Source organism: Pristiophorus japonicus, chromosome 12, assembly GCF_044704955.1.
Source record: "Pristiophorus japonicus isolate sPriJap1 chromosome 12, sPriJap1.hap1, whole genome shotgun sequence".
NCBI lineage: Eukaryota > Metazoa > Chordata > Chondrichthyes > Pristiophoridae > Pristiophorus > Pristiophorus japonicus.
The window spans coordinates 201769460-201795599 of NC_091988.1; the positions used below are offsets into that span (position 1 = coordinate 201769460).

Below are 26140 nucleotides of genomic sequence, written 5' to 3' on the forward strand. Positions count from 1 at the left end.
TGTTGGCTGTGACCTCGCTGGGCTGGCATGTTGTTGGCCCTGCAGGGCTGCTGGGTGAGCCTGGCCTTGCTGGGCTGTTGGGCGTGATGGGTTCGATTTCCTGGTACGGAATGGTGTCGTTGATCCTTTGGGTGTGTGCTGTGGGCTCGAAAAAGGTGGTGTCTGCTGTGGGTTGTTCAGGGCAGTCTGTGAACCGCAGCCCTGTTTGGTCCAGGTGCTTTCTGCAAATTTGTCCATTGTCTAGTTTTACTACAAACACCCTACTCCCTTCTTTAGCTATCACCGTGCCCGCGATCCACTTGGGACCATGTCCATAGTTTAGCACATACACAGGGTCATTCAGATCAATTTTCCGTGACACATTGGCGCGAACATCATTTACATTTGGTTGCTGCCGCCTGCTCTATCTGATCATGCAGGTTGGGGTGAACCAGCGAGAGTCTTGTTTTAAGTGTCCTTTTCATGAGTAGCTCAGCCGGGGGCACCCCTGTGAGCGAGTGGGGTCTCGAGCGGTAGCTGAGCAGTACTCGAGACAGGCGGGTTTGGAGTGAGTCTTCTGTGACTCGTTTAAGGCTCTGTTTGATTGTTTGTGCTGCCCGCTCTGCCTGCCCATTGGAGGCTGGTTTAAACGGGGCCGAGGTGACATGTTTGATCACATTGCGGTTCATGAATTCTTTTAATTCAGCACTGGTGAAACATGGCCCGTTGTCACTGACCTGTATGTCAGGCAGGCCGTGGGTGGCAAACATGGCCCTCAGGCTTTCAATGGTGGCGGTGGCGGTGCTTCCCAACATTATTTCACATTCAATCTATTTTGAAAAAGCATCCACCACCACCAGGAACATTTCACCGAGAAACGGGCCCACATAGTCGACATGGATCCTCGACCATGGTCTGGAGGGCCAGGACCACAAACTTAGTGGTGCCTCTCTGGGCGCGTTGCTCAACTGAGCTCACACACTGCATTGCCGTACACAGGACTCTAAGTCAGAGTCGATATCGGGCCACCACACGTGGGATCTGGCTATCGCTTTCATCATCACTATATCCGGGTGTGTGCTGTGGAGATCCGAGATGAACGTTTCACTGCCCTTTTTTGGTAGCACTACACGGTTACCCCACAACAGGCAGTCTGCCTGAATGGACAGCTTGTCCTTTCGCCGCTGGAACGGCTTGATTAAGCTTTTGCATTTCAACAGGGATGCTGGCCCAGCTCCCATGCAGTACACAGTTTTTTATTAGGGACAGCAGAGGATCTTGGCTGGTCCAAGTCCTAATCTGGCAGGCCGTGACAGGTGATTTATCATTTCCAAACGCTTCCATGACCATCAACAAGTCTGCGGGCTGCGCCACCATCAACAAGTTTGCAGGCTGCGCCATTTCCACCCCCGTGGTGGGCAATGGTAGCCGACTGAGAGCATCTGCACAGTTCTCGGTGTCTGGCCTGTGGCGAATGGTATAATTATACGCTGATAGCGCGAGTGCCCACCTTTGTATGCGGGCTGAGGCATTAGTATTTATCCCCTTGTTTTCAGCGAACAGGGATATGAGGGGCTTGTGATCCGTTTCCTGCTCAAATTTGAGGCCAATACTGATGCATTTTCTTTACCCCGAACACACACACTAATGCCTCTTTCTCAATCATGCTGTAGGCCCTCTCGGCCTTCGGCAAGCTCCTGGAGGCATAGGCAACAGGTTGCAACTTCCCCGCAACGTTAGCTTGTTGTAATACACACCCGACTCCGTACGACGACGCATCACATGCTAGCACAAGTCTTTTACACGGGTTATACAATACAAGCAGCTTGTTGGAGCATAAAATTTTGACGTTCTCAAAAGCAATTACTTGTTTTTTTTCCCCCATACCTAGTTCTCACCTTTATACAATAACACATGTAGGGGCTCTAAGAGGGTGCTTAACCCCGGTAGGAAGTTACCAAAATAGTTTAGGAGTCCCAGGAACCACCGCAGCTCCGTGACGTTCTGTGGCCTGGGCGCGTTCCTGATAGCCTCTATCTTGGCGTCTGTGGATCGAATGCCGTCCACCGCGATCTTTCTCTGCAAAAACTCCACTTCCGTTGCCATGAAGACACATTTCGACCTCTTCAGCCGCAGCCCTACGCAATCCAGTCGCTGGAGGACCACCTCCAGGTTTTGTAGGTGCTCAACGGTGTCCCGACCCTTGACCAATATGTCATCCTGAAAAACCACCGTGCGTGGTACCGACTTGAGTAGGCGCTCCATGTTTCTCTGGAAGATCGCTGCAGCCGACCGAATTCCAAATGGGCATCTGTTGTAGATGAACAGTCCCTTGTGCGTGTTGATGCAAGTGAGGCCCTTCGAAGAATCCTACAGCTCCTGCGTCATGTAGGCTGAAGTCAGGTCGAGCTTGGTGAATGTCTTGCCTCCTGCCAGCGTCACAAATGGGTCGTCTGCCTTAGGTAGCGGGTATTGGTCCTGTAGTGAGAAACGATTAATAGTTATTTTATAATCGCCGCAAATCCTGACCGTGCCATCACTTTTGAGTACTGGAACAATCGGGCTGGCCCACTCACTGAATTCCACTGGGGAGATGATGCCCTCGCGTTGCAGCCTGTCCAACTCGATTTCCATTCTCTCCCTCATCATGTGAGGTACCGCTCGCACCTTGTGGTGAATGGGTCATGCCTCTGGGACCAAGTGGATCCGCACCTTCACCCCGGAAAAGTTTCCAATGCCTGGCTCAAAAAGGGAAGGACATTTGTTAAGAACCTGGGTACATGAGGCCTCATCGACATGTAATAGCGCTCGGATGTCATCCCAGTTCCAGCAGATTTTGTCCAGCCAGCTCCTTCCAAGCAGTTTGGGGCCATCGCCCGGGACAATTCAGAGTGGCAGTTCATGCACCGTGGCCCTCGTAGGTGACCTTGACCATGGCGCTGCCCAGGACAGTGATGAGCTCTTTGGTGTACGTTCTCAGTTTCGTGTGGATGGGGCTCAGGGCTGGTCTGAGTGCCTTGTTGCACCACAGTCTCTCAAACATCTTTTTACTCATGATGGATTAGCTAGCGCCAGTGTCCAGTTCCATGGCTACGGATAAGCCATTCAATTTTACATTTAGCATTATAGGTGGACATTTCGTCGAAAATGTGTGCACCCTGTGTACTTCAGCATCTGCCTCCTCTCTCTGAGGCTCAAAATTGCTTTGATCCACCATGGACCGATCTTCCTCTGCCACGTGGTGGTTAGCAGGTTTTGCAGAGCTTGCAGCTCTTCTGCAAGCTCGTTGGAGGTGCCCCATTGTTCCACAGCTCTTGCAAACATACCCTTTGAAGCAGCATGAATAGACTGAATGGAAGCCTCCACAACGCCAACAAGGCGTGAATTGCCTTGCGTTCATCCTTTGTTGTGGACTCTGAATCATCTGGGTCACCTGAGGCCTGCTGGCAGTTGCAGACTCGTGGGTTCTGCCCTGTACATTTCTGTTCACAAACACAGTTCCAGTTAATTTATGAACATTGCTAGCACTTGTGTGCTGAGAGATTTGTTTGGTGTTATCACTGGTGGACATAAACGCCTGTGCTATCGCAATGGCCTTACTGAGGGTCGGTGTCTCTACAGTCAAAAGTTTTCGTAGGATGGTCTCGTGGCCAATGCCCAGTACAAAAAAGTCTCTGAGCATCTGCTCCAGGTAGCCATCAAACTCACATTGTCCTGCAAGTCGCCTTAGCTCGGCGACGTAGCTCGCCACTTCCTGACCTTCAGATCGCTGGCACATGTAGAACCGATACCTTGCCATCAGCACGCTCTCCCTCGGGTTACGATGCTCCCGAACCAGTGTACACAGCTCCTCATACGACTTATCTGTGGATTTCACCGGAGCCAGAAGATTCTTTATGAGGCTGTAGGTCGGTGCCCCGCAGACTGTGAGGAGGACTGCTCTCCTTTTTGCAGCGCTTCCTTCTCCGTCCAGCTCATTGGCTGCAAAGTACTGGTCTAGCCATTCGACATAGGCTTCCCAGTCCTCACCCTCCGAGAACTTCTCCAGGATGCCCACAGTTTGCTGCATCTTTGCGTTGGATTCGTATACTCGTCGCCAGTTATTGTGTTCCTAACACAGATGAGACTGCACACAGGGAGGTTAAAATAATAGTGACCTCAGTCTTTATTAAGACACTCCAGAGTGAGGAACAGGCCTTAGGGGCCGTCTTATGTACAGTGCTCCCAAGGGATGCTGGGATCCCTTGGGACTTCAGGGGATGCACTCCCTGGTGGCGGAACATGGGAGTGCATGCTTTACAGATACACAACACTATCAATCTCACAATGTCTGGATTAACTACAGCTGCCTGCATCCTGTTCTTAATGCTTTAGTTTCTGTGTTGGCCCAAAACATTGGCCAACAATCGGCCCAAGAAGGTGAAGCTTTGGATGTTTGCTTATTGTTAATTGAACACTAGCGGGACCCCCTGATGGGAGCAGGCACATTGTAGCAATTACCCTCCAGGGTCCCTTAATGTTAGTTGTATCATAAAGGAGAAATGTTCCAAAATGAAAACAGCCATTGTGTAGCCACACCAACTTGAGTGCTTATTGGTCATTACAATAGACAACTTTGCCAGGCTTCCGTTTTGACAGCAGGTATTGCGATCCGCAGCACTGTGGCTCCACTAAGCATTGGTGTTCCCTCCTTGTGTCTGCAGGTTTACTGTGACATGGAGACCAGTGGCGGAGGCTGGACTGTGATACAGAAGAGAGTTAATGGCAGCACAGACTTCCAGAGAAATTGGAGGGAATATAAAATGGTGAGTAAAAGGAAAAAAAGAATGGGCTTGCCTCTCACGACCTCTGGATGCCCCAAAGTGCTTTACAGCCAATGAAGTACTTTTAAAGTGTAGTCACTGTTGCAATGTAGGAAACGCAGCAGCCAATTTGTGCACAGCAAGCTCCCACAAACTGCAATGTGATAATAACCAGATAATTTGTTTTAGTGATATTGGTTGAGAGGTAATTATTGGCCCAGGAAATCGAGGATAACTCCCCTGCTATTCTTTGAAATAATGGGATCCTTTGCAGCCACCCGAGAGGGCAGATGGGGCCTCGGGTTTAACGTGTTATTGCTATTCACTCTGTCAGAATCTTTCAATCTCAAAACCTTTAAATCTCCTCTTTCCAGTTCCAGCAGGGGAGGGGAAGAGGGAGATTTGGCTCATGGGGAGGCAGGGGGCAGTGAGCTGTCCAATTTCCCTCTTTTCTGCTGCCATCCTGCCCAATGTCATAGAATTACATCGAGTGTACAGCTCAGAAACAGGCCATTCGACCCAACAGGTCCGTGCCGGTGTTTATTCTCCACACCAGCCCCCTCCCACCCCATCAACATATCCCTCTATCCCTTTCTCCCTCATGTGTTTATCCAGCTTCCCCTTAAATACATCGATACTATTCGCCTCAACCCCTCCCTGTGGCAGCGAGTTCCACATTCTCACCACTCTCTGGGTAAAGAAGTTTCTCCTGAATTCCCAATCGGATTTATCGGTGTCTGCATTATATTTATGGCCCCTAGTCACCAATAACTGTAATCGGGAACTGCTGAGAGAGAATAAGAGCCCAACTTTCCCTCCTTTTTCCCGCTGCCATCCCATCCAATTCCATGGCTGGAATATCCAGGCTTTCCAGCCTTGGCCCATTGATGAGCAACAGCCATTGGGCCGAGGCACTGACAGGTGATTGGCTCCCGTCGCACAGTACTGCTCGACACATCGATCCCTTCAGGAAAGGAGCAGCCAAAGTTGGGGGGGTGTGGACAGGCGTGGGGGGGGGGGGGAGGGGGTGGAAATGGGGGCTCAGGGGGGGCAGGGGGAGCGGATGGGGGGGAGAAGGGGGGAGGGAGGAATGAGGCGGTCTCAGCCATAAAACAAGACAAAGATTTGCTTTTGTGTTTCCCAGAGTTTGAAGCCTGTGATTGCTTTGGCCTTGAGCCATTCGAGAGCTGGAGTTAGATGCCAGAGAGCCAGCACTGTGCAATGTGGTGACTTAATACAATGGGGCTTTAGATTGCAGGTTTCCATTCCGAGACCTGGAGCCCTTTGTCATGCAGCCTTACAGTGACCGGTGTGGCATTAAAAATGCTGATTGTGTGGGAAAGATCTCCGATCACGCAGAAAGCTTCGAGCCCACAAGAATCAGATCGAGTTTAAAAATAGCAATGAGCTCAGAGTTTTATTGAGTGCAGTGTGTGCTGTCAGAACCAACGATTAAGTAAGTAACTCTCTGAAAAATGCTCTCTTGGTAGATCAATGAGTGAAGCAACTTTAAAAAAAAAAAATGTATTCGCGGGATGTGGGTGTCACTGGCAAGGCCGGCATTTATTGCCCATCCCTAATTGCCCTCGAGAAGGAGGTGGTGAGCTGCCATTTCAGAGGGCAGTTAGGAGTCAACCACATTGCTGTGGGACTGGAGTCACGTATAGACCAGACTGGATAAGGACGGCAGATTTTCTTCCCTAAAGGACATTAGGGAACCAGATGGGTTTTCCCAACAATCCAGAAGTTACAAACTTTTTTCATTCCAGATTTATTTAATTAACTGAATTAAAATTCCCCCAGCTGCCGTGGTGGGATTTAAACTCATGTCTCCAGATCATTAGTCCAGGCCTCGGGATTATTGGTCTAGTCACAGTACCACTATACTACCATACTGTACTATGCAGCGAAGTGACACCCCAGGATCAAAGCCCCGACTGAGCTGGGGTGAGTGGGAGGGAGGGGTTTGTGCTGGGTGGGAGTGGGGTGAAAGTTTTGGTTGGGTGGGGGGGGGGATTGTGGGGCCTCTGTCCACTGAGTAGGGAGGTGAGAATGTGACCAGGCTCCCACTGATCCAGTGGGTGCACCGTGTGGTACAGATGGATACAGGAGTGATAATATATAAAAAGCAGTGTGTGTCAGTAAAGAATAAATGTGTTTGCATTTATAGGGATGGGGGTGACAGCGTAAACTGGCCATTGATGCCATTGCCGTATGTTAGTTGCAGCTGGCCATGCAGCGGGAGGGCTCCCTCAGCCTGTGCCCATCGATGTGGGGGTAAGGGGCATCATCCTGACCTACTTGGCATCGAGTGATTTGCTGCTTTTCATCTTGCACAGAAACAGACCATTCGGCCCCATCGCTCCGTGCCGGGGTTTATGCCCCACCGCTCCGTGCCGGGGTTTATGCCCCATCGCTCCGTGCCGGGGTTTATGCTCCACACCAGCCCTCTCCCACCCCTCTCCATCTCACCCCATCACTATATCCTTCTATTCCTTTCTCCCTCATGTGTTTATCCAGCTTCCCTTTAAATCTATTTCAACATTTCAACTGTGGCAGCGAGTTCCACATTCTCACCGCTCTCTGGGTAAAGAAGTTTCTCCTGAATTCCCCATTGGATTTATTAGTGACAATCTTATATTGATGGCCCCTAGTTCTCATCTCCCCCACAAGTGGAAACATCGTCTCTACATCTACCCTGTCAAACCCCTTCATAATTTTAAAGACTTTTATCAGGTCAGAGAGGATATTTCCACTCATAGGGGAAACTAAAACTAGGGGACATAGTTTCAGAATAAGGGGCCGTCCATTTAAAACGGAGATGAGGAGGAATTTCTTCTCTCGGAGGGTTGTAAATCTGTGGAATTCTCTGCCCCCGAGAGCTATGGAGGCTGGGTCATTGAATATATTTAAAACAGAGATAGACAGATTTTTAAGCGATAAGGGAATAAAGGGGTATGGGAATCGGGCAGGGAAGTGGAGCTGAGTCCATGATCGGATCAGCCATGATCTTATTGAATGGCAGAGCAGGCTCGAGGGGTCAGGTGGCCTCCTCCTGCTCCTATTTCTTATGTTCCTATGTTGTTAGGTCATCCCTCAGCCTTCTCGTTTCTGGAGAAAGGAGCTCTAACATGCCCCGTCTTTCCTGATAAGTATCACCTCTAGTTTTGCAGCCTCTCCCCAGTGCCTCCATGTCCCTGTTGCAATACAGAGAGCTGAGCCCAGCACGGCGCTCTAATCTTCCTTCACACAATGTCAGGGGGCTTACCCATGGGGCTGCCCATTGCGTCAATATTGTTAACATTCCTCAACAAAAAATGCATTTGGCACCAAGCCTTGTGGCCGGAGAGCGGAAACAACTCACATGCTGGGAAAACAACCTCTAAACACAACAAGAAGTCCGCTTACTGGAGTCTGTAAATCGACTTCTGCAGAGCCCCGAGCCGTGACTGATCTGCATCGACCTGGCTCATCGGCAATCTCCAGCCACATGGCCTGCAGATAAAATACATCTGTCCATCTGCCTGTAACTGTCTGCACCCACTCTCTAAATCTTTCTTTCTCTCTCTCTTTGTCCTTCTCTTTATGTTCCTCACTCTCTGTCGTCCTCCTTTTCTCCCTCTCTACCACAACCATGTTTACAGTCTTGTCTTCATTCACTCTCTACATATATCGTTCAAATTGTGTTGGGCATTATCGAATCCTCAGATGCTGGGGCTTCTTGCCCTGGAGTGGAGGGGAGGGGAGGAAATGTGGCAGCCACTTTACGCACAGCAAGCTTCCACAAACAGCAATGTGATAATGACCAAATAACCTGTTTCAGTGATACTGATTGAGGGATAAATATTGGCCCCAGGTCACCGAGGAGAACTCCGTTGCCCTTCTTCCAAATAGTGCCATGGGATCTTTTACGTCCACCTGAGAGGACAGACGGATCTTCGCTTTAATGTCTCATCCGAAAGATGGTACCTCCGACAGTGCAGGACTCCCTCAGTACTGCCCCTCCGACAGTATTCCCTCAGTACTGCCCCTCCGACAGTGTTCCCTCAGTACTGCCCCTCCGACAGTGCAGCACTCCCTCAGTACTGCCCCGCTAACAGTGCAGCGCTCCCTCAGTACTGCCCCAGCGACGTTGCAGCACTCCCTCAGTACTGCCCCTCCAACAGTGCAGCGCTCCCTCAGTACTGCCCCTCCGACAGTGCAGCGTTCCCTCAATACTGCCCCTCTGACAGTGCAGCGTTCCCTCAGTACTGCCCCTCTGACAGTGCAGCGTTCCCTCAGTACTGCCCCTCTGACAGTGCGGCGCTCCCTCAGTACTGCCCCTCCAACAGTGCAGCGCTCCCTCAGTACTGCCCCTCCGACAGTGCAGTGCTCCCTCAATACTGCCCCTCTGACAGTGCAGCGTTCCCTCAGTACTGCCCCTCTGACAGTGCAGCGTTCCCTCAGTACTGCCCCTCTGACAGTGCGGCGCTCCCTCAGTACTGCCCCTCCCCGACAGTGCAGTGCTCCCTCAGTACTGCTCCTCTGACAGTGCAGTGCTCCCTCAGTACTGCACTGGGAGTGTCAGCCTGGAGTTACATGCGCAACAATGGTTGGGTCCCAGCAGTTCAATTCTGGGCACCACACTTTAGGTAGGATTTACTAGAATGGTACCAGAGATGAGGGGCTTCGGTTATCTGGAGAAGCTGGGATTGTTGTCCATAGAGCAGAGAAGTTTAAGAGGAGATTTGATAGAGGTGTGTAAACTAAATAAGGACAAACTGTTTCCAGTAGCGGAAGGGTCGGTAACCAGCGGATACAGATTTAAGATGATTGGCAAAAGAATCAGGGGAGAGGTGAGGAAACAGGTTTTTACGCAGCGAGTTGTTGTGATCTGGAACACGCTGCCTGAAAGGAAGGTGGAAGCAAATTCAAAAGTAATTTTCAGAAGAGAATTGGATAAATACTTCAATTGGAAACATTTGCAGGGCTATGGGGAAAGAGGAGGGGGGGTGGGACTAACCGGGATAGCTCTAACGGCACAGACACACTGGGCCTAATGGTCTCCTTCTGTGCTGTGTCGTTCTATGATTCTAAGTCACGGGTGTGGGACTTGAACCCACAACCTTCTATTTGTCACACTTACTTCCTGTGCCACGAATTTGTCACGTTTTGGTGTCACACATGGTACCCTTGGTGTTGCCTTTACCTGTAGAGTCGGTCTGGCACCATTACACTGATCTTTCAGTCCTCCCTACACCAGGTGGCGCTGCTGCTGCTGCTCCAACCTCCGCCTCCCACTCCTCTTCCTCTCAGTGACATCACTGACGAGGCTTTTTTTTTGTTTTTAATTTGTACACATTTTATTTCTGCTGCCGCATGCAAGTTTTATTGAAGTGTTATTTTCAAATCTACCACCTGTTGCTGCCTTCCGTTCTCATCTGCTTCCTCTCCCACCTGTCTCTTGCCAACCTCTCTGTCCATTCAAGAACAAGACTGGAGTTGCTCCCTGCTCAGCTCCTTCCTCGATCAGCCCCTGAACTCTAAACCTTGAGAAGTTTGTCGAACAATTTCTTCACCAGCTACCACACGGGCTTGATAGAGCAAGGTCTTGGTCCAGTGGCAAGGTGACCCAAGACGATTGGAGATCAGGCTCTGCTGTATGGACCCAACACGCACGCTCGCTCGCTCACTCACTCACTCCCTCTCACTCACTCCCTCTCACTCACTCCCTCTCACTCACTCCCTCCCGCGATGAATATCAGGCGCATGACATAGACAAAACTTTGATCACTTGTCTGTCCCACAACTTTAAAAAAAAGTTTGCAAATCGTAGAAAATTTTAAATGTAACTTTCCACGAATTTCCTACATCTCAAAAATGCTTCATTGCCTGTGAAGCTCTTTGGGACGTCCTGAGTTTTGTGTGAAAGGCATTCATTCTTTCTTTCCTCTTCTGGTTTTGCAGTAAAGTGTTGCCCTCCGACAGCCATTCTAACCCCCCCCCCGTCTCTCTCCCGCAGGGGTTCGGACATGGCTCGGGCGAGTACTGGCTGGGGAATGAAGTGGTTTACCTGCTGACCAGCCAGCAGGCCTACTCGTTACGGATTGAGCTGAGGGACTGGGATGGCAACCAAGTCTTTTCCTTGTATGAGAAGTTCCACTTGAGCAGCGAGAAGCAGAGTTACAGGTACCGGGTCTGTTCTTGGTGACAAACGGTCACTGGGAGGCTAATAAATGTCACCGCAGCAGAATGAATGGTTCCCAGACCGAAATATCACACTCCAAACACTCCAGCGCTCCCGCTGTTCATGATGTCATCGATCTTGGCCTGCCAGATTTTATTATTTCTTTTGCAAGTTTGGCCAATATAACGCAGGAACAGAAAAGGATCGGGCAGATGAATTTATCGTCTTCATAATAATTCATCTTTTTTAAACCTCATAAAAGTGGATAGGTTGTAAATGGTCAGAAGTCCACTTCACTGACTGACTGTGAAATAACCCCCTGGGGTGCCATATGTGATAAAACCCACCACGGGCAGTCCAGAGCCCATAGTGTGAGCACGTGAAGCTTGTCATTACCTTCCCTCTGCTATCTGAGCGTTTAATAGGCTTTGACTCACTTAAGAACATAAGAACTAGGGGCAGGAGTTGGCCATTTGGCCCCTCGAGCCTGCTCCGCCATTCAATAAGATCATGGCTGATCATTGACCTCAACTCCGATCCCCATATCCTTTGGTTCGCTCTGAGTGAAGAAATTCCTCCTCATCTCAGTCCTAAATGGCCGGCTGCTTATCCTGAGACTGTGACACTTGGTTCTGGACTCCCCAGCCCGGGGAAAGAGTCTCTCAGCATCTACCCTGTCAAGCCCTCTAAGAATGTTATACGTTTCAATGAAATCTCCTCTCTATCTTCGAAACTCCAATAAATATAGGCCCAATCTACTCAATCTCAGGCAGAGCTCTCTCTGTTTCTGCTCTCATCTCTTTAATTCTCTGTCCATACCTGCCTTCCGATTCTCCTCCCTGGGGCACTGCCACTGCTGTAACGTTGGGAAAGTGGGAGCCAATTTGCATATAGCAAGATCCCACAAACACTGACTGTGTTTTTGGCTGGTCAGTTGAGTTGCCCTTGGCCGTCCAGAGGACAGGGATACCAGTGTTCTTAGCATTGAGAGGAGGAACCATTAAGTTGAATGGCCTGTTTCTGCACTGTAAAATGCACTTCAAGACCAGTGGTCTCCGAGAGCATTATTTTTTTCTTCATGCATAGTGTCAGATGAGTTGTGGGTTCAAGTCCCACTTCAGGGACTTGAGCACAAAAATCTAGGCTGCACTGTCGGAGGTGCCATCTTTCAGATCAGACGATAAACCGAGGCACCTTCTGCTCTCTTAAGTGGACATAAAAGATCCGACAGAACTATTTTGAAGATCACACACAAGGGGTATTGCACACTGCAGTCCTAGACTGGCCCACGATCACTATACTGCTGCAAGGAAGTTTATAGCCAATGGGTCATCCATCTTATCACATTGTAGGAGAGGAGATAGAGGCAGACATAGGAGCAAAGACATATTCAGGGACAGAGGGGGACACACACAGGTTGAGAGACAGATACAGTGAGACAGAAAGAGGGACACACACAGACTAAGAGAGACAGATACAGAGAAAGACAGTGAGAGAGAGGCACATAGAGACTGAAGGACACAGTGAGATAGAGAAAGAGACGGTGAGAGAGAGGGGGAGGAGAGAGAGACACACACACACACACACAGACTGAAATAGACAGAGAGGGACACAGAGCAAAAAATGCTGAGAGATACCAACTGGAGAAAGAGAGGCAAAGGCAGAGCCTGTGAACGAGAGTGATACGGGGACAAGAGGAACAGAAACCGACCCGTACAGAAGCATAAAACCAGCTTAAATATATCAAAATCGGGAATTTATTTTTCTCAAATAAGATAGAACAAATCTTGCATCCTGCAGCCAAAGCAAACAGTGATGTGTTGTTCAAGGCTGGTTTCTAATGGGAGCGACTGTGTGCTCGAAGCTCTGGGCTTCAGTCAGTATGGTAACCTCCAAGAATGTAGCCAGATCGCTCTCTTGTCAAATTGTCTGTTTATCCAACACAATCTAAACTCTCCAGATAATGGACTTATCCGCAGTTCGCCCTCAGTCATGTCACTCTCTCTGTCACCTCATCATTCATCCCAACAGCCTTTTTGTCGATAGTTTTGGCAAAGACTCAAAGCACGGAACATTCCCTCTCTCTCTCTCTGGACGCTCAGTGCTTCCCCCAAGCATCAGACAGAGCAACAGGGTGACGGTGATCTGAGACAGCATGTGATCGCTGCAGGCGGCTGTGAGAGGTGCTAGAGGAGTGCCAGCACCCAGCCCAGCCCACCGCCCCCCACTCACCCCCCCACCCTCCCAGACAGACCCACACCCAACCCACCCAGCCCAGCCCACCCCCCACCCTCCCAGACAGGCTCACACCCAACCCACCCAGCCCAGCCCAACCCAACCCCACCCGCTCTCTGAACCCACCCCGCCTCCAACCCCCACCCAGCCCAACCCAACTCCACCCCACCCCACCCGCTCTCCCAACCCCACCCAGCCCAGCCCACTCACCCCCTCACCCTCCCAGACAGGCACACACCCAACCCACCCAGCCCAGCCCACCCTCCCAGACAGGCCCACACCCAACCCACCCTCCCAGACAGGCTCACACCCAACCCACCCAGCCCAGCCGCCCACTCACCCCCTCCCCGACAGGCCCACACCCAACCCACCCAGCCCAGCCCAGCCCACCCCCCCCACCCTCGCAGACAGGCCCACACCCAACCCACCCAGCCCAGCCCAACCCAACCCCACCCGCTCTCTGAACGCACCCCGCCTCCCAACCCCCACCCAGCCCAACCCAACTCCACCCCACCCCACCCGCTCTCCCAACCCAACTCCACCCCACCCCACCCGCTCTCCCAACCCCACTCAGCCCAACTCCACCCCACCCGCTCTCCCAACCCAAGCCCACCCCACCCGCTCTCCCACCCCCCTCCCCCCACTCTCTCCCGCCCCCACCCACCCACTTTGGGCCGGGTGCTGGAGAGCAGTCAGCCCCGGGGTTGAGGACCCTGGTGAGAATCAGGGCACTGAGGGCCCTGGGAGCAGCTACCATGGGCCTGGAGAGCGGGTTCCTCCCCTCGCACATCCCGGAGAAGTGGCGGCGGCCTCGGGAGAGGCTCCGAGGGGATTTCGCTGAATACAGTCATGTATCGCGACTGAGCTGCGTTCCGGCCGGGCCTCACTTTCCCCCTTTCTCTCCGCAGGCTCTCCCTGAAGGGGTACAGCGGCACGGCAGGACACCAGAGCAGCCTGGCCGTTCACGGAGCGAGTTTCAGTACAAGGGACGCGGACAACGACAACTGTCACTGCAAGTGCGCGCTGATGTTGACTGGAGGTACGGGGGTGGGGGGCGTGACTCTGCGAGGGCCCGGTACTCACGTCACGGTGCAGCTTTACATCGGGTGGAAAGATATTCGGAAGTCTATCTTTCTTACAACAACAACTTGTATTTATCATCATCATCATCATAGGCAGTCGCTCGAAATCTAGGAAGACTTGCTTCCACTCTAAAAGTGAGTTCTCAGGTGGCTGAACAGTCCAATGTGGGAATTACAGTCTCTGTCACACGTGGGACAGACAGTGGTTGAGGGAAGGGGAGGGTGGGACTGGTTTACTGCACGCTCCTTCCGCTGCCTGCGCTTGGTTTCCGCATGCTCTCGGCGACGAGACTCGAGGTGCTCAGCGCCCTCCCGGATGCTCTTCCTCCACTTAGGGTGGTCCTGGGCCAGGGACTCCCAGGCACCAGTGGGGATGTTCCACTTTATCAAGGCATCTTTGAGGGTGTCCTTGAAACATTTCCTCTGCCCACCTGGGGCTCGCTTGCCGTGTAGGAGTTCCGAGTAGAGCACTTGCTCTGGGAGTCTCGTGTCGGCCATGTGGACAATGTGGCCTGCCCAATGGAGCTGGTTGAGTGTGGTCAGTGCTTCAATGCTGGGGATGTTGGCCTAAGCGAGAACACTGACGTTGGTGCGTCTCTTCTCCCAGTGGATTTGCAGGATCTTGCGGGGATACCGTTGGTGGTACTTCTCCAATGTTTTGAGATGTCTGCTGTATATAGTCCACGTCTCTGAGCCATATAGGAGGGCGGGTATCACTACTGCCCTGTAGACCATAAGCTTGGTGCCAGATTTGAGGTCCTGGTCTTCGAACACTCTCTTCCTCAGGTGGCCGAAGGCTGTGCTGGCACACTGGAGGCGGTGTTGGACCTCGTCATCGATGTCTGCCCTTGTTGGTAGTAGGCTCCCAAGGTATGGAAAATAGTCCACGTTGTCCAAGACTGTACCGTGGATTTTGATGACTGGGGGGCAGTGCTGTGTGGCGAGTCAGGTTGGTGGAGGACCTTTGTCTCGGTGAAAGTGTTGACGATGCTTGGAGTTCGGCCTCTGAGTCCGCGCAGACCAAGCATTGTCCGTGTACTGTAGTTCGACGGCAGAGGATAGAACGGTCTTGGATCTAGCCTGGAGGCGACGAAGGTTGAACAGGTTCCCATTGGTTCTGTCGTTTAGTTCCACTCCAGCGTGGAGCTTGTTGATAGTGAGATGAAGCCTTGCAGCGAGGAAGATCGAGAAGAGCGTTAGTGTGATGATGCAGCCCTGCTTGTCCCCGGTCCGGACGTGGATTGGGTCTGTGGGATCCGTTGGTCAGGATCACGGCCTGCATGTCATGGCGGAGGATGATGACAAATTTTTGGGGCAACCGAAACGGAGGAGGACGCTCCATAATCCCTCACAGTTGACAGTGTCAAAGGCCTTTGTGAGGATAAAGAAGGCCATGTACAGTGGTTGGTGCTGTTCCCTGCATTTCTCTTGTAGTTGTCGCAGGTGTTGTCTCCTGTAGTGGATGGAATCCGCACTATAGAAACATAGAAACTTAGAAACATAGAAAATAGGTGCAGGAGTAGGCCATTCGGCCCTTCTAGCCTGCACCGCCATTCAATGAGTTCATGGCTGAACATGCAACTTCAGTACCCCATTCCTGCTTTCTCGCCATACCCCTTGATCCCCCTAGTAGTAAGGACTATAACAAACCAAGCCTGACTCTGCTTAGCTTCTGAGATCAGACAAGATCGGGCATTTTCAGACTATTGTGGCCGTAGGCTCTGACTCCGGGAGGAGCTCTTCAGCCACAGGGAGAAGACGGTTGAGGAGGATTCTTGCGATGACTTTCCCAGTGGCTGACAGCAGGGAGATTCCTCCGTAGTTGCCGCAGTCGGACTTGTCCCCTTTTTTGAAGATGGTCACGATTACGGCATCTTTGAAATGTCCTGGCATACTCTCCTCCTTCCAGATAAGAGTGATGAGGCCATGCATTTGTGCCAATAGTGCCTCTCTGCCATACTTTGGTGCCTCAGTGGGGATTCCATTTGCTCCTGTTGCCTTGTTGTTCTTGAGCTGATGGATGGCCTTTTCTACCTCGTGAAGGGCTGGCGTTTTGCCGAGATGGTGGCGGGTAGCATGCTGTGGGATGGAGTCGAAGACACTCGTGTCGAAGGCAGAGTCTTGGTTAAGGAGATCTTCGAAGTGCTCCTTCCAGTGGGCCCTGACTGCCTCTGTGTCCTTGATGAGCACCTCTCCGTTCTTGGCCAGTAGTGGGGTGGAGCCTTGGGTGCTTGGGCTGTAGGTGGTCATGACTGCGGTGAAGAATCCTCGCACGCGTGGTTGTCGGCCAGCTGCTGGATCTCCTGTGCTTTCTCCACCCACCATCTGTTCTTTAGGTCGCGGGTTTTTTGTTGGACGTCGGCCTTCAGCCGCCTGTAGAGCTGCTTTGACATTACCGAATTGGGTTGCAGCTTTAAGTTCAGGAATGCCTTGCACTTGCGGTTTATTAACTCCTGGATCTCCTGGTTATTCTCGCTAAACCAGTGCTGGTGTTTCCTGGTTGAGTGACCGAGCGTCTCTTCGCAGGCGATGGTTATGGAGGCCTTGAGGGCGGTCCAGGTGCTGTGGGCACTCTGCGTCTCAGGGTCATCGAGGGTCGCCAGGTTGGCAGTGAGGTGCTGGCTGTATAGGGCTTTCTTAACTGGGTCCTTCGTAACCAGATGCTTACGAAGCCCACCCACCGGGTGCGATGCTCCCCTGCACCCTTCAGCCAGCCGACCCGGTCCAGAGGTGCCCGCGGAGTCCCTTCGGCCTGATCAGAATAGGCCCCAGCAGCCCAATCGCAGAGGCCTGGAGGAGCTGCGGAGGAACATCTGTCGGGCACGTGGTATGGGTAATGGTGGCGGCCACTCTGGCTTCTCCCACCACCCTTCCAGATACAAAATGGAGCACGGTGCAGCCAAACAATGCGAGTAGAACGCAGCGTCTCTCATCCCCACCCTTCATCACACCTCAGATCTCCCACCACCTCTCCTGAAGGCGTTGCTCAGCACCGAGCTTACGGCTTACATCCCACTGTAGGCAGCCAGCCCATACAGTCGAGCCTGGTCTCCAGTCGTCTCGGACCCCCTTGCCACCGGATCAAGACTTTGCTCTGCTAAGCCCGTGTGGTAGCCAGTGTGCAATGGCCAGCCCATGTTAAAAGAACTCATGCATAGGCATTTTCCGCCCTACAAAATGAAGTTCTGGACCTGGAACGTCAGGACCCTCATGGACAACCCCAACAGCGACAGACCGGAATTTCCCTTGTTAGCCATGGTTGAGCCACCTTCATCGTTTTATTTTTACGCCAGTCAGGGATGTACAATTGTTGAAGTTCATCCATGTGACAGACGACAAGGGAGTGCAGCACTGTCGGAGGGGCAGTACGGAGGGAATGCCACACTGTCGGAGGGGCAGTACGGAGGGAATGTCGCATTGTCGGAGGGGCAGTACTGAGGGAGCGCCACACTGTTGGAGGGGCAGTACCGATGGAGTGCTGCACTGTCGGAGGGGCAGTACTGAGGGAGTGCCGCACTGTCGGAGGAGCATACTGAGGGAGTGCTGCACTGTTGGAGGGGTAGTACTGAGGGAGTGCTGCACTGTCGGAGGGGTAATACTGAAGGAGTGCAGCACTGTTGGAGGTGCAATACTGAGCGAGTGCTGCACTGTTGGAGGGGCAGTACTGAGGGAGCACCACACTGTTGGAGGGGCAGTACTAAGGAGCACTGCACTGTTGGAGATGCCGTCCTTCATTGAACCATTACCCATCTGCCCTCTCGGGTGGACATAAAAGATCCCATGGTACTGTTTCGAAGGAGAGCAAGCCAGTTCCATCCTGTGTCCTGGCCAATATTAATCCCTCCACCAACATCAGTAAAGTAGATTGTCTGGTGTATCATCACATTGCCTCTCAGGAGAATGTAAAAGATCCCACGACCACTATTCAAAAGAGAGCAGTTGAATTCTCCCCCGTGTCCAGTATTAATCCCTTGACCAACATTACTAAAACAGACTAACTAGTCATTATCTCATTGCTGTTTGCGGGAGCTTGCTGTGTGGAAATTGCCTGCTGTGTTTCCCAGATTACAACACTTCTAAAATAATTTAATGGCTGTAAAGTGCTTTGGGGCGCCCGGAGTTTGTGGAAGGTGCTATAGAAATGCAAGTCCGGGGTGGACCTGTTGGGCTGAATGGCCTGTTTCTGTGCTATAAGTTTTTGGGCTGAGATTCTTGCTGCTCCCCCACAGTCTGAGGTCCAGCCCACCCTCGCACAGTGTGGGAGGCTGTCAACATCACAGGGAAGGGTATGTTATTGGAAATGTGGGAAAGGTTTCCTGCAAAATAGATGAGCAGGGAGCAAAGGTCGTGAGTAAAGGGAATAAAGCAGCCCGCCTGACCGCGGGAGAGCTAATATTTCAGCATGTTTGCAGCATTTAATGTGTGCAGACAGCAGAGTTGGTCAGTGACAGCTTTCACCAGCCCCACTAACAAGCTAAACATTTGGAACATTCCTCCTAGTACAGTATCCATTGCAGCTGTGTCTAAATCTTGATCATTTAGGATCTGTCTGTTGCGTTCAAACCTTCCCCGGCGTTGAACATAAGAACATAACATAAGAAATAGGAGCAGGAGTAGGCCATACTGCCCCTCGAGCCTGTTCCACCATTCAATACGATCATGGCTGATCTGATCATGGACTCAGCTCCACTTCCCTGCCCGCTCCCCATAACCTCTTATTCCCTTATCATCAAGAAACCTTCTATTTCTGTCTTAAATTTATTCAATGTCCCAGTTTCCACATCTCTCTGAGGCAGCGAATTCCACAGATTTACAACCCTCTGAGAGAAGAAATTCCTCCTCATTTCAGTTTTAAATGGGCGGCCCTTTATTCTAAGATTATGCCCTCTAGTTCTAGTCTCCCCCATCAGTGGAAACATCCTCTCTGCATCCACCTTGTCAAGCCCCCTCATAATCTTATACGTTTCGAAAAGATCACCTCTCATTCTTCTGAATTCCAATGAGTAGAGGTCCAATCTACTCGATCTTTCCTCATAAGTCAACCCCCTCATCTCCGGAATCAACCGAGTGAACCTTCTCTGAACTGCCTCCAAAGCAAGTATATCCTTTCGTAAATATGAAAACCAAAACTGCACGCAGTATTCCAGGTGTGGCCTCACCAATACCCTGTGTAACTGTAGCAAGACTTCCCTGCTTTTATACTCCATCCCGTTTGCAATAAAGGCCAAGATTCCATTGGCCTTCCTGATCACTTGCTGTACCTGCATACTAACCTTTTGTGTTTCGTGCACAAGTACCCCCAGGTCCCGCTGTACTGCAGCACTTTGCAATCTTTCTCCGTTTAAATAATAACTTGCTCTTTGATTTTCTTTCTGCCAAAGTGCATGACCTCACACTTTCCAGCATTATACTCCATCTGCCAAATTTTTGCCCACTCACTTAGCCTGTCTATGTCCCTTTGCAGATTTTGTGTGTCCTCCTCACACATTGCTTTTTCCCCCATCTTTGTATCGTCAGCAAACTTGGCTACGTTACACTCAGTCCCTTCTTCCAAGTCATTAATGAGCACGGGGTGAGCTGGCCCTCGGGTCTCACATCCAAGTCTTGCTCCAAGCTGCTTCTTAGTTTATTCATTCTCGGGATTAGGCGTCACTGGCAAGGCCGTCATTTATTGCCCATCCCTAGTTGCCCTTGAGAAAGAAGGAAAGAAAGGACCTGCATTTATATAGCGCCTTTCACGACCTCAGGACGTCCCAATGCACTTAGCAACCAGTGAAGTACTTTTTGAAGTGTAGTCACTGTGTAATGTGGGAAATGCGGCAGCCATCTTGCGAACAGCAAGCTCCCACAAACAGCAATGTGATAAATGACCAGATAATCTGTTTTTTGTGATGTTGGTTGAGGGATAAATATTGGCCCCTGGACACCGGGGAAAAATAGTTACCATGGGAGCTTTTACATTCCCCTGAGAGGGCAGACGAGGTATCGGTATGAATGTCTCATCCGAAAAACTGCACCTCCAGCAGTGCAGCACTCCCGGAGTGTCAGCCGAGATTTTGTGCTCAAGTGAGCCGCCTTCTTGAACCGCTGCAGTCCGTGTGGTGAAGGTGCTCCCACAGTGCTGTTAGGGAGGGAGTTCCAGGATTGTGACCCAGCGATGATGAAGGAACAGCCGCTATAGTTCCAAGTCAGGATGGTGTGTGACTCCGGGAGGAAGTTGGAGTGGGGGTGCTCCCATTCGCCTGCTTCCCTTGTCCTCCTGAGTGTTGGAGGTCGCGGGTTTGGAATGCTGTACCGTATATCCTGGCTACGGGCATTTAGAGGTGACACTGGGGTGTTACTTGTCACTTGTGCTCACAGGATGTGGCCAGTATCAGCAAGATTGATACCTAATTACTCTGAGTCAGGCTGAGGTGGGTCTGTTTCTTGAACTGCTGCAATCCTGGTGTCATATCTGCTGTCGCAGTGGTAATTATAACCGAGACGTCAAAGAGAATTGGTAGTCCACTAAGTAGGTTGGGATTGGAGTCACATGTAGGCCAGACTGAGGAGGGGCGATGGGTTCACTTAGTAAAGGGCATTAGTGAACCAGTTGGGTTTGTGCAATGATTTTGGGCAGCGCTCATGGTTATTTCTCTGGTACCAGCCCACACATTACCAGCGGTGTTGGCTCCCGATCCGACAACACCTCAATTTTAACATACTCGTCCTTGTGTTCAAATCCCTCCATGGCCCAGAACCCCTCCCTATCTCTGTAACCTCCTCCAGCCCCACAACCCTCTGAGATCTCTGCGCTCCTCTAATTCTGGCCTCTTGCGCATCCCCTGATTACAATCGCTCCACCATTGGTGGCCGTGCCTGGGCCCCAAGCTCTGGAATTCCTTCCTTAAACCTCTCCGTCTCTCTACCTCCCTCTCCTCCTTAAAACCTAGTGCTCAGTCCAAGCTTTTGGTCACCTGTCCTGATATCTCTTTCCGTGGCTCGGTCTCATCATCTTCATAGGCAGTCCCTCGGAATCGAGGAAGACTTGCTTCCACTCCAAAAATGAGCCCTTAGGTGGCTGAACAGTCCAATTCGAGAACCACGGTCCCTGTCACAGGTGGGACAGATAGTGGTTGAGGGAAAGGGTGAGTGGAGAGTCTGGTTTGCCACACGCTCTTTCTGCTGCCTGCGCTTGTTTTCTGCATGCTCTCGGCGACGAGACTCGAGGTGCTCAGCACCCTCCCGGATGCTCTTCCTCCACTGAGGGCGGTCTTTGGCCAGGGACTCCCAGGTGTCAGTGGGGATGTTGCACTTTATCAGGGAGGCTTTGTGGGTGTCCTTGTAACGTTTCCGCTGCCCACCTTTGGCTCGTTTGCCGTGAAGGAGCTCTGAGTAGAGCGCTTGCTTTGGACGCTATAGGTGCTATATAAATGTAAGTTGTTATTCCTAAGACGTGCAGAAATTGACTCATGCAATGCTTGGCTCTTGTTCGATCAGCGCTGTTGACTATATTCAGTGTGGAGACGCTGAGGTACCTCGGCCTGACACTGATCCTCTCCCTCTCTCACACTGCAGGCTGGTGGTTTGATGCCTGCGGCCTGTCCAACCTGAACGGGATGTACTACACGGCAGGCAACAACATCCGAAAGCTGAACGGCATCAAGTGGCACTACTTCCGGGGCCCCAGCTACTCGCTGCGGGCGACCACCATGATGATCAGGCCCCTGGACTTCTGACGGCAGCCAGCGGTGGCGGGCGCCGTGCGCTGGGGAGCTCGGGCAAGCGGCGACACGGGACATTTTGTTTGCGGGGAGAGAGTGGCTGGAGGAGGGCCCACGTCCGGCAAGCGAAGAGCTTGGTCTTTGTTGTATCGAAGCGGAGGGGAATCTTTGCAGTGAGGAATTTAGATGGGTTGGCCAAACATTCTGAGGGTTAAAGGATTTTCAAAATGAACTCAGAAGGTCCCCTGCTGTGGAACTAATTCAATTGAGAAGCTTCCGAACTTCTTCTGGAAGGTTCCGGAAAGCAAGGATTGTTAATGACTAATTCTGAATACTAATGGACATGTTTTTTATTTTAAATACATGAAGCAATGTAAATGTGTGCGAGATATTAGCAACAGATGCCGTTTTCCTTTAAAATGTCAACTAAGATTCAGATCAGCAAGTGGAATTGTTGGCAGTAATATTGGCTCTGACTGCCTGTGCAAGCATCCTCACAAACACTTTACTCAAGAATTTTTGAGTTGGCCACCAGTGATAAAGTTGCCCCTTGCGAGATCAACTCCCCTGACCCCCGGTTTCTCACCATCTCCCCCCAGGCCCTTCCCTCTCTCCAGAAGCCCAGCAGGTTAAGTTCAGCGATCTCACGAGGCCTCCCAGGAATGCTGTGCTTGAAGGGAGCATGGGTTACCACCCAATAGCCCCGATTGTAGGAGCAGGAGGAGGCCATTCAGCCCCTCGAGCCCCGTCCGCCATTCAGTGAGATCATGGCTGATCTGTACCTCAATCCCATCGACCTGCCTTGGTTCCGTAACCCTTAATGTCCTCGCCTAACAATAATCTATCAATCACAGTTTTGAAATGTTCAATTGACCTCCAGCCTCAACAGCTTTTGGGGGAGAGAGTTCCAGATTCCCAGCACCCTTTGTGTGAAGAAGTGCTCCCTGACATCACCCCCTGAACGGCCGGGCTCTAATTTTAAGGTTTTGCCCCTTGTTCTGGACTCCCCCGCCAGAGGGAATGGTTCCACCCGATCTACCCCATCGAATCCATTTGGCACCAGCTCCTTCGAAGAGCAATCCAATCATTCCACTCCCCGCCCTTTCCCCATATCCCTGCAAATGTTTCTTCTTCCGGTATTTATCCAATTCCTTTTTGAAGGCGACTATTGAATCCGCCTTCACCATCCTATCAGGCAGTGCATCTAAAACCTAACCACTCATTGTGTAAGAAAGCTTTTCCGCGTGTTGCCTTAAATCTGGGCCCTCTGGTTCTCGGCCCTTCAGCCACTGGAAACTGTTCCTCTTTATTTACTCTCCCTAAACCCTTCATGGTTTTAAACACCTCGATCAAATCTCCTCTTGGCCTCCCCTACTCCAAGGAGAACAACCCCAGCTTCTCCAATCTGTCCACCTAACTGTCACCCCCCATCCCCGGAACCAATCTGATCAGTTCCTGATGATCCTGAATTGAGCATCAACTCTGGTTGTATTTCCTGTTGATTAATTTAGATTTGACAGATGAAGAAGGGCTATGGGCACAGGGCGGGTAAACGTGATTAGGACTATTTCCTCGCCCGCTGTCAGCCGTGGCAGCACTCTCGCCTCTGAGTCAGAAGGTTGTGGGTTCAAGTCCCACTCCAGAGGCTTGAGCACAAAAATCCAGGCTGACACTCCCAGTGCCGCACTGTCGGAGGGGCAGTACTGAGGGGGCACTGCACTGTCGGAGGGGCAGTACTCTGGGAGCACCGCACTGTCAGAGGGGCAGTACTGAGGGAGTGCTGCACTGTCGGAGGGGCAATACTCTGGGAGCGCCGCACTGTCGGAGGGGCAGTACTCTGGGAGCGCCGCACTGTCAGAGGAGCAGTACTGAGGGAGTGCCGCACTGTCAGAGGGGCAGTACTGAGGGAGTGCCGCACTGTCGGAGGGGCAGTACTGAGGGAGTGCCGCACTGTCAGAGGGGCAGTACTGAGGGAGTGCCGCACTGTCGGAGGGGCAGTACTGAGGGAGTGCCGCACTGTCAGAGGGGCAGTACTGAGGGAGTGCCGCACTGTCGGAGGGGCAGCACTGAGGGAGTGCCGCACTGTCAGAGGGGCAGTACTGAGGGAGCGCTGTACTGTCGGAGGGGCAGTACTGAGGGAGTGCTGCACTGTCAGAGGGGCAGTACTGAGGGGGCACTGCACTATCAGAGGGGCAGTACTAAGAGAGTGCAGTAATATCAGAGGTGTCGTCTTTCGGATAAGACGTTGAACCAACGTCTGCTCTCTCAGGTGGATGTAAAAGATCCCATGGTCACTATTTCAAAGAAGAGCAGGGGAGTTATCCCCGGTGTCCTGGCCAATATTTATTCATCCACCAACATCAGATTATAGAAACATAGAAATTTTCAGCGCAGGAGGAGGCCATTCCAGCCCATCATGTTGCGTATCTGGTCATTTATCGCATTGCTGTTGGTGGGAGCTTGCTGTGCACAAATTGGCTGCTGCGTTTCCCACATTACAACAGTGACTACACGTCAAAAGTGCTTCAATGGCTGTAAAGCGCTTTGGGACGCCCTGAGATCATGAAAGGCGCTATAGAAATGCGAGTCTTTCTTTTCTTTCTTTGTATGTGTCTGGATGCCGTTCGCCCCCTCCCTCTCCAGCTCTGGCCTCCAGTCTAAGGCCGGGTCCGTTCTGTGCCGGGGAGGAAGGAGGTGCCAGTGTTTGGGAGTCTCTGGCCGGGCTATGCTGCCCACAGCCCCCTCACCCTCAGCATCATTGACCTGCAGAGAGTGGCCAGAGGCTTGTTCCCCTTGCAAGGCTGACCACGGGCCCAGCACGTCCAACCGCTTTCCGGTACCTTCCGCCACACTCCCACGGTAGCAAGATCCGAGAAGGAGCTTTCTGGCTTAATCCTCATTTAGTGCCCAATCGGGGCACTGTAAACAAGCGGAAGGCCCTGGAGACTGGGCGGGCGGAGGGAGGGAGGGAGGAGAATCCTTTTATATCTGTGATCTGTCACTGGAATGTTGTCTCTATTCACTGACAGCACCGGGTGCCTTGTACAATGGAGAGCGTCCGGGGGCACTGGGATCAATCGGCTCACACTTGTCATCGGATGTGGGAAGAATCGTAATCTCCCCTCGAGCTTCTGACCTACTGGGATCGCTTCACCATCTGTTCCGTCCTTCATTTGGGGTTTTTTTTGTTTTTACTGAACGCTTTTGGATTCATTCTGCAACAAAAAAAATCAGCAAACGCACTTCCCGGGGTGCAGACTGCAGAATGGAGTCCTGCCCAAGATGGTGAACCTGTCAATGCACAACCAGAACAGGCCAACCGTGAACTGGGAACGGACGTTCCTGTAAGATTTCTAAATCTCTGGCATTAAATTTGACAGTGAGACAATTCTTTTAAAATAATTGGAACAGCTTATTTTTAAAAAAATACACACACACACACATCTACCTTGGTTACAACAGATACAATGAGGTTATAATAAAGAGTGATATATGTTACTTCCCTTTGGCTGGCTGGTTCAGGAGAGAGAGAAAAGTCATTGGCTGAGTTCCTTATACCTCTCAAAAGCCATTGTCTCTCAGAAAGCCTCAGGATTGGACCTTGGTTCCAGGGCAGCTCCTTATTGGCTCTCCTCACACATGTGCCTGTCTGGTCTGGCTCAGCCATCTCTTGATTGGTTTAAATGACTTTCCAATACACACAACCCATGTGGCAGCTCTGGGGCCTTCCCTTTTGTTTCTTTCAAAACTCAGCCCATGCTGGCAAACTGTGGGCTTTCATTTTGTTCCAATACAAACAGGCCTTTCTGTATAATCTACACTTTTAACATTTATACATACACAGAATCAATTTTAATAATTAATAAACACTTTTATTCTTACACCCCTGCACCTGCTGCTTCCGCTGCACTCTTCATGGCGCAACAACACAGCCCCAGTTGTCTTTCCTTATGGCCCTTATGGCTAAAGAGATCAAGGGGTATGGAGAGAAAGGTGGAAAGGGGTACTGAGGTGATGATCAGCCATGATCTTATTGAATGGCGGTGCAGGCTCGAAGGGCCGAATGGCCTACTCCTGCACCTATTTTCTATGTTTCTACATTTCTAATGGAGTAGATGGGCCATCGAACCATGGCTTAGATCCCGGTTAGAACAGTGTGCCCAGTCTTGGGCA

At 51.4% G+C, this 26140-nt stretch overlaps 1 protein-coding gene across 1 annotated transcript in view; it reads left to right on the top strand.

Moving 5' to 3' along the window:
- Positions 1–22369, top strand: part of angpt4 (angiopoietin 4) — a 109378-nt gene extending 87009 nt beyond the window's left edge. Inside the window, exons 6-9 of the mRNA XM_070895136.1 lie at positions 4683–4784; positions 10783–10949; positions 14091–14221; positions 21822–22369. Coding sequence (XP_070751237.1) covers positions 4683–4784; positions 10783–10949; positions 14091–14221; positions 21822–21982 — 561 coding nt within the window. The 3' untranslated portion in view covers positions 21983–22369. The remainder of the gene's footprint in view (positions 1–4682; positions 4785–10782; positions 10950–14090; positions 14222–21821) is intronic.
- The last annotated feature ends 3771 nt before the right edge of the window (positions 22370–26140 follow it).